Raw genomic sequence first — 9657 nt, 5'->3', positions numbered from 1 at the left:
TCATTATAATGAAATACTATCAGTTTTCACAAATGAATACAACCACAACATCATTATACAACTCTTCCCTCATCCATCCCCCTCCCCCCTTTTGTATTTTAATTTTTTATAAAAGAAGCCATAAATAGTCTTTACTTCAACCAATGCATTAGCATTGCGTCCCTTTTAAGATAGTACAGAAACTTAAGTTAGCATATTTCAACAATTTGAAGGTTGAATCATATATATAGCCATGTAATAAAATATCATAAAGTTTCTAATAAAACCAACAGTTCCTCTGCTGTCAGACTAGGAAAACCAAAATATTAAGGATGCATTGGACATAAGCTGCTTTAAGAAAACGCAGTATATACTGGCAACAATCATGTTATACCCTCGAGTTTAAGCTGTAGTAACCTTGTTTATGCAGCTCATCCATATGAAAGCAACTATTTTCCCTCATTAATTTGGTCTGCAGCCAAACAACTAAACTTTTAAGCAGACAAAAAACAAGATTCACATAAACAAGGTCAGCAGTGTAAGAGAAATTTGCGTAAACATAATATTTCTGTAGCCTCTGACCACACCCTATATGTTGTAGCTTTATTACTTCTCAGACTCTTGTTTGAAGGATTCTACTGGTGGCACACTCGCAGATTTATGATTATTGCCTCTTAAAATATCCATACCTCGTTCCTTCAAAAAATAGATTATATGTTAATTCAACAACTAAATCAAGTGTCACAACTTTTGTAGTTTCTGTGCGCTTAAGAAAACCAATTAAATTCAAGGGTTATGAAATGCATATAACAAAACAGCCCACAATCTAAGAACTCAAGTCAATATGGAAAATGAAAAAAAATAAACTACCTGGTTGTTTGGTGCTGCTCCATTTAACCGCAGTGGCCTCGTATTAAGATCAATTAACTTTTTATCCATTTTTCCATGACCATCAATATTATTTTCTTGTCTTGGAACAGGTGAGACACTGTGATTCTGCTGACTATCTCTTATTTTTAGCTTGAGTGACTGACTTTCATCCCTCCTTGATTCATTTTGATCCATAGGTTGCAGCCCTAGTTCTTCCATTTGGGCAGGTTTATCACATGGAAACTGCCAGAAAAAAGGCCCAAAAAGAAGATAAATAAACTTCAAAATATCTATTCAGAAGCTATAAAGCTTGATGATTCTTTCAGCCTAAACATACCTGAACTCTTTGCCTCAATAGAAGATATCTTCCATGAGTTCTTTTACCACCAACATGCACAATCATATCACATTGCAGACACAGCGAACTACCATCTATCTCACAGTAAAAGAAAGCTACACATAGAAATTTCCATGACAAGGGAGAAAGATTCAACTTCTATATAGTTTAGAATGCACAATCTTGCAAAAAAGATATGAATACCATTCAGTACCAGGTGCGTTTTCACATATGTCACAGCGTGGAACATCAGTGGGGTCAGCAAGGCCAACCCGAACGTGTCTACTAGCAAGTTTGTTACACATATGGATCTGTAGCTCCAATGTAAACCACAAACACAATGCTGTCAGAGAAAAAATTAGATGCAAACGTATGGTACTTCCATTAAATTATATATGAATGTTGTCACTAGAAACACTTGACAAAAGGCATAAATCAGTGGATCTTAGTAATTATTACACCATTCAATCCAAAATATAAAATTCACAGGTAGGATGCATCACTCAACATGAAAAGATTTGCAAAGAAAGTATGTACAAATGACCGGTACAAAATATCATTCCATTCGAGTACTTAACTACTTATTCTTGTGCCAATTTCAAGCGAATCCCAATTCCAACTCCTGTCCCAATTTTACCTCTTTAGATTAAGTGAATCAATCTCCATATCAAGATTCCATGCAATAATAATTCAAAGGCATTTAAAATCCAATGGTGTAAAAGAACATCTTAAAAGATATAGGCCTTATTGATAACTGTTATGTATAGGTATATTTTGGGATTAAATCATATAAGAATTGTTAATTTTTCTTTCATATATCTTGTTTTTTATGTGAATAATTGGAATTTTAACATCATTTAACTTTTCGTGCAGAAAGTATTTAAGTTTGTGAATTTACAAGTGCTTGGTGAATAATTGTCACAGAAAAATAAAGTAAAATCCGAGAAAACAAATTGAAGATCTGAAGATGTTATTCCTATCTATTTAATATTAGTCATTTTTCATCATCCTTTTTTGTGTTTAATTTCATTGTTTATGGTCTGATCACCCATATGCATGGTAAGTTTTAGGGGTAGCATTGGGAAGTGTTATTCTATAATAGAACTGGAAAAATGTATCTAAATAATTCATCTATAGAGATAGAATGATCTTATTTAGTCTGTTATACATCTTTATTCTTAATGCAATGGAACTGTTTTACCTCTTAAAGAAATTTGGGAGAGAAAATAGATAAATTAGGCTTTTTCACTTGAGTGATCAGGGTTAGAATATATGAGTAGATGCATATGATAATCGAAATAATCTTAAATAGAGAAAAATCATTAAGATTACATTTAAGGATAACTCTGGTATGCTAAACCCTCAACATTCTCATCTGAATTAACATTTGCTTCTAAGGTTGGCTTCTCTCATCTTGTCTATTTTAATTAATTAATTTAATTTTATGTTTGTTTTTTTCTCTTGCTTATTTTAATTTAATTTTATGTCAAATTATTTTATTATTCTTTTCATAACCTTTCAAACCAATTTAATTTTAACTTTAGTACTTATGCATATTGGTGCACTTGTCAATCGTTCAACACTTGTTTAGATAAACTTGTCCATAAACACTTACAGGAAAAGATAATAAGAAGATAAAATGAGTTGAATTTCTCACATAAGCTAAAATCCATTTATCCACTTAAGCTTTTAAATGAGAAAGTTTCTATAAAAGTTAAGTGTACAAACTGATGTTTATTCAAACAAGGCCATATAATATAGTTAATGAAACATAATAGTAGCAAATTGATTAATCCACTTAGGAACGAGTTGAAAGAAACTCATTCATTTTGGTCGTACTCAAAGAAGGTAAGAAATTACATCAACAGCGAGCAATATCTAAAATGGTAGTAAATGCAAATTAAAAACAACATGAAAATCTGAGAAACAATTGTGAATGAGTTATGAGAGAGCGACTGTATTAACTCCAGAAAAAAAAAATACGATGAAATATTCCAACCAAAATAGGTTGTCCCTGAATTATATATTACTTTGCAGATGAAAGTTGTTGAAGCAATCTCCAAGATCCAACACCAAAATTAGAGTGAAATAATAATATTCAAGCAGAATTTGGAATCATTTGTTGCTCCTTTGAACACAATTTATTTATTAAATCACTACTTATACTTATTTAAAAGTAGAATAATATAGAATTCGATCAAGCAGGAAAAGCGTAAATAATTCTTCAAAGTATTGAATTATGGATGAAAAAAGTGAAACCGAAAGAGTGAAGAAAGGAACCTTGTGGTCACAAGCGGAGCAGAGAGCAGCCTCATCAGCGGCGCAGAAGACAATGGCAGCGGCGCTCTCGCATACGTCGCAAAGGGTTCGCATTATCTTCAATTCTTTATCTCTATGTCTTCCAATGCTCTCCTTCTCCCTTCTTCTTCTTCTTCTTCTTCAATTCCTCAAAACTTGACTTCATCTTAGCAATTCTAAAACAGTACTATTAAGAAGGATTCCACAACCAGACGAATGCAAAGTTGAAAAATACTTGATAGTAAAGGAGAGAAATAATTTTTAAAATTAAAATTTATTGATTTAGATTGTTATCTGTCAATAAATTTATTATACAATTAATCTACTATTAGCTCTTAGTCAAAGCTCATAATTTTTATTTTTAGTTTATAAATAAATGTTAATTTATTAATAAGAAAATTAAATCTATAATTTTATTTTATTTTTTACTATCCAACTCAACTAATATCTTCCTGATTAAATAATGTATTTGATATTCGTTTCTTATAAAAATCAGATAGAATATTGTTTAATTTTACTAATATGTTTTTTTAAAATTTGATATTAAAAATCATAACCAAAAAATTCAATAAAAATTAATCAATTCCATTGAAAAAAAAATACTTGGATACAAATATTAGGGTGAAAAAATAAATACTATAAATGAATTGTCTAACATTTTGGATTAGATAAAGCCTTTTTTTATCCATGATCGTCGAGGCAAGTGGTAACTTTTTCTTCAATGTGGCAAGTGGCAACTGATGACCATGAACCACGGTTGCTACCCAGGCCCACTATGATACTTTGCTCGGTCACGTAGCTTCCACGTTCAAAATTAAAATGATAAACAAATAATTTACATTACTAATTACTAAAAAAAATGTAACGTGTAATTCCTTTTATAAATCTATTTTCTTTCAAATAGGATATTGTTTGAATAACTTAAATTACTATTAACTATGTGAATCAATTTGAGCAGAAGTATCTCTCATAAAATATATATATATATATATATATATATAAAATCATTAAAAGAAAATACTTAAATCACTTTTAAATTTTTAGATTAAATCATTTAATTTTTTTATAATAATTTAACCAAAGGTTGTTACGTAATTATTTTGATCGAAAAGGTTAGATAATAATGCACATGGTTTTTTTGTACATCGATTATTTATACAACTTAAGTTCATTTTTTCTGTCGGCGCCTTTATCTTTTAATGTGTGCAGTATAGTGGCAAAAATCCAGATGTATAATAATATAATGGTTTTACATCTTTGTTATTTCTTTTTGTGTTTTATGTCTTGTTCAAGTATAAGTATAAACTAATTATTTAAAAAGATATCACTTTCTAAGTAAAAAAGATGATTTTGTATAACTTGTCATGTAAAATAATCTAAATGAAACAATTAAGAGTCTTGTTTTGAATTTTGACAATTAGCTAGTATTCAAAACTCAGCTTTTCCTATATATAGACACACAAGATGATTGAACTCGACAAAAGTAGATGATAGAGCATGCTGGAACCACAAAGATTCGAAGGTGAGTAATATGAAAGTAACTGTTCATCCATTCACAGCCACATGTTGTATAACTACCAGCCTGTGTTCGTGATGGCTTGCTATTATCGTTTGCCAGTGAAAAAAATGGCAAATTAATTGAAGCAAAACTACTAAAATGTATGTTAAGATTGATTACATCATGAAAGCACCAACAAATCGAATCTCATACTCGTATTCTCGTGTAAGCTTCTATTCTATTGTCGCATCTTTACTTTTTTATATTCTGAGCCATTTCCTTTTTTTTTATAGCCCAAAATACTTGTATATGGGCTTACAATAACAGTTTTTCTTGTGTTCTATGTACAGCCATATCAGGCTGGTTTCTAATGAACGAGCCCAGGGGAATGGAATTACAGAGGGCGCAAAAATTGAGCAAGTTACATTTGACCCCAAAGCTACACATTGATAAATACATTTTGGAAGTTGGAATAAAAATAGATACTAGAAAGAAAAAAAAAGTCTGAAAATTATTATTTTATTTAAAAAAGAATGGAAAATGCTAAAACCTACGGGGAGAAATGACAATGGAATCAGGGATGCGTGAGTTTGCATCTTGGGTGTAAGTTCATATTACTGTAATTTACCTGATTTACTCAAGAACTTATAAGGTTGGCCTACTAGTTGGAGAAGAAAGGAAAAAAGGTCACAGATTTAAATCTTTTCACTATTTTCTCTGGTTGAATCAAGTGTAGTTTGCACAAAAAGTTAAGTGCTCCACTTAAAATCATATTAATAATATCATAAATGAAAAATAAATGAAAAACATTTTTTTCATTCATAAAAATATTACAAAGTTGGTTTATTTATAAAAAAACAAAAAATGACTAATTTGAGTATCTAATATTAACTTACTCAAATAATTTTTAGTAACTAACTAACTGTCATAAAACAAGTAACTACTCAAATAACTTTTAATTTAATTATGATGTCATCTAGCTCACAATTTAGCAAATTTGATGAGTCAGAAATTGGAAAGACAAGTTAAATACATTTGATTTGTAGTGTTTATATAAACCGTTGTCATTTTCTTCTTCCAAAAATCAATGTTAAAATATTTCCCTTGTTGACCTTTTTTCTTTTTGCATTATGTAATATTTTTTATATTGATATTTTAAAAAAAAAAAAATATATATATATATATATATATATAATATAAAACATTCCTTCATTTTAATTTTTTGGACAAGAGGCCAACAATAATGCTATCTTTAAAGTCTTTCTTTCGTTTTTAAATCAAACCAGCTATAAAGTTCAAAGGAAGGTGTTCTGCGTCTGACTTTTCTCCAAAGCCTGAGACTGAATTAGATTCCAAAATCTAAAAGAAATTAGAAGGGGAGCAGAGCAATTGCTGAATGTTGCAACGAGCTTTGAGTTGGACATCAAAGAGATAATAATGTATGAGAAAAGCCTGCATCTGAGCAAAACATGAACAACGCACAGAAACACATGCAACTCAGTCTTTATTAAAGCCATCCTCTTTGGACTTTAATCCAAGTTTTTGTTCTGCATCAGCCTGTTAACACTTTTTGCATGTGCTCAAGTAAAAGGTTGAAGCTATGGACTCCTCAGCAGCTTAAAGATAACTTCATTGCCATCATTGGTAAACTTTGGAGTAATTTATTGAAACATAAGAAATTAATAACAGTACAATAATAAAATATCATTTATTAAGGGGCAAAATATAAGAGTTAGGATGGTTTTTATTAGATTAATATTTATCTAACAGGAATTAAATTATTGATATAAAAATTGTAGATTTATGCAAAGGGTCATGACTAGTTTTATACAAATGATCGTTTAAAGCTTCCAATCATTTTAGGACCCTTCAAAAGACTATATGTATTTTTTAAAAATATATATTGTTAGTTGAAAAGTTTATCGTGGTGATATATTTCACTAACTCATTTTTATTTTTTATATCACTTTAAAATAAAATTTATTATCAACATGATGATTATTATCAATTTCAAAACCTTTCACAATTATCTCTCCTTAATCTCTTCCATTTTTCTCTTCTTCCCTCCTATATCTTTCTAACTTTCCATTTTCTAAATTTATTTTGGGAGATTTTAATATCATTAAATATTATTATGGTAAATTGGTAATAACATAGTGGTGGGTATAGATAAGATAATAAATAACGATATTATTATTATTATTTCATATAAGATACCTTACCAAAAAAATATAAATAATAAGATATAAAGTGTTGTTTTGCTACTATTTCCTATTTTTTGTTAACTATAAATAATATTATAATGCACACACCATAGATTAATATTACAAGGTAGTTTAATTGAATTCAATGATAACAAAATATTCTTAACCATATGGTTCATTAGAAAAATAGACCATAATTAATTTGGAGTAGAATTTAATCCATAGATAAGTAAAGTCTAACAAAAAATTATTTCTATCCAGAATTATATTTAAATATTACTTAAATAATTCAACCTTATTTCAGTATATTAATTATTTATGTTTAATATTTTTTTGTTAATAATAAATTATCTGTTACCTTTTCATCTTGTACGTATATTCACTAAAAAAAAAGAGTAAACTTACGGGCTTTACTATGAATATAGATGAACTCAACCATATTAGATTTTCTTTTAAAAAAACTATTCATATATAAATCAGTCTTTTTCTATAATTATTTTGCGAGTGCCTAGTGATTTCAACAGGATGAAGAGAATTGAGATGAGATGAGAATATAGTATAAAACGCAAAGGGCCCATACAATCATAGATACGCGTGCAACCCAAAACCGAAATGGAAGAGTTGTCTTTGACTTCTCCCGCAAATCCCAAACCGTACGATATCTTTTGCAGTATCGTTTATCTGCTTTTGTTGGCACTTTATAATGTGCATATAGCGTCATAAGTGGCATGCTATGGTCCATCATTATGCCACCAAATGGGAAAGACATCACTTTCTTTCTTCGTCTCCCGCAAAGGCTTAAACCCCGCAATTTTTAGGTTGCTCTTTATTAGACCCTTGATGTCATTTAATAATTAGAGGTTAATTGAAAATGTTTAGTCAAATAATAATGAATTCTTAGAGAATCATTTTTTAAGTTAAATCAATTGTAGTTGTGATCTCCTTCTCATAGGGTGAAAGATGGACTTAATTTGCGGAGGGAATTGAAAATCACTCAATTGAACCGAAATAAAAGGAGTAAAGATAGATCATCAAGAGGAGGAGGAAGTCCCTCTAATTCCATCACTAATTTAACCAAGGAACATGAGAAATCAACCGCAGAACTGTTTCCAACTAGTAATTGAAATAATATAAATTGAGTTATATATTCTCAACAACCAATCAGATTGATCCCGTGTTGGTCATTTGATCTCTTGTGCATTCTTGATCCAAAAACAAAATCAGCAAGATATAAATTATTCTTGATCGAGTATAAAGCCAAATTTATTTATAGATATACTTTTTACATAAATAAATAGTTCTTCGTTCCTATCATACATACGTAAACTCTAAACTTGACACCCAATTTATAATAAATTAATTTAACTGCAAAGGGCATATTTTCCAATCTTCATTGATTTATGTTAGGACTAAAAAAGCTAACATAGAATGAAACATGAAAAAAAAAAAACGCACAATGAATAACCAATATACGTAAGTTCAAGATTTAAATGAAATAAAAAGGTATGTAATTATGATTAATGGCTTGTTCAGAAAGAGACGCCATTGTTTTCCTGTGCTTAATAATGTTTTAAGCTCCGAACGCAAAACGAAGAAAATTATGAAGGTTTGAAGCCGTCTTTTAGAAAGAAAAAAAAAATAATGGTAATGATTTTCATTGACTTGGTAAGATTGTACAGATTCACGCGTAATTTAAAGTTTCTGTAATCAGGGTATAATATTTTCTACCTGGTAATGAAAATAATGTTAATTAAAGAGGGACTAGGTCTAGGGCTTTCACTAATTAAGTTAAAAAACTAAACATGAAAAATAAACTACAATATTTTTTAATAAAGACATTGTTTTTCTTGTAACAATTTGAAAATTTCTTCTTAAAATATAAAATGGAATAATAGATAATGATTTTTATTGATAGTGCAAATAATGGATTTGACCCCTCTAAAATGATTTTTTTTGTTACTATAGATAACAAAATGTTGTAGCTAGAGAAATGTATTTTTTTTTTTACATAAACTAGTGAAACATACTTTAAAAATGGATAATGTGAAAATGGGAGGGGGTGTAATTAACTATATTAAAACTTGGGTTAAATTAAAAATGTGGTCCCTATACTTTGACACTATATGGAAAAAATAAAAACTCTACATTTTTCTTCTTAAATGATTTTTCTTTTTTTTTTCACAAATTATTCCCATCATTTGTCAACATAACACTATCAATGCCAAAGTATTTTTCTCATAATGACTAAATAAAAAATCCATGTTAAACGTAAGGAAGAAGTCCATATTTTTTTTCCTATGAAGGGACCAAAATAAAATATACGTTAAATTTATTTTACATAGAGACTAAAATTATAAAAAAAAAAAATCTCAAATATAGAGATTAAATCTAATATTGTTGGCAGACAATGAGAACCATTACAAATATAAACGATTGTTTAAGTGATTTTTAACTAATACTCAATAACATTG

At 29.0% G+C, this 9657-nt stretch overlaps 1 protein-coding gene across 1 annotated transcript; it reads right to left on the bottom strand.

Moving 5' to 3' along the window:
* Positions 1–238: 238 nt before the first annotated feature.
* LOC114379377 (B-box zinc finger protein 18-like) lies at positions 239–3711 on the bottom strand. The gene is made up of 5 exons (XM_028338020.1): positions 3467–3711; positions 1401–1497; positions 1187–1302; positions 850–1092; positions 239–675 (listed from the first exon to the last, which is right to left on the bottom strand). The coding sequence occupies exons 1-5, from the start codon at positions 3557–3559 to the stop codon at positions 586–588; spliced, it is 639 nt and encodes a 212-aa protein (XP_028193821.1). The 5' UTR covers positions 3560–3711; the 3' UTR covers positions 239–585.
* Between the last annotated feature and the right edge of the window lie 5946 nt (positions 3712–9657).

Source organism: Glycine soja, chromosome 12, assembly GCF_004193775.1.
Source record: "Glycine soja cultivar W05 chromosome 12, ASM419377v2, whole genome shotgun sequence".
Lineage (NCBI taxonomy): Eukaryota > Viridiplantae > Streptophyta > Magnoliopsida > Fabales > Fabaceae > Glycine > Glycine soja.
Note: the sequence above shows the minus strand (reverse complement) of the source record. Positions and strands in the feature narration are given on the sequence as shown.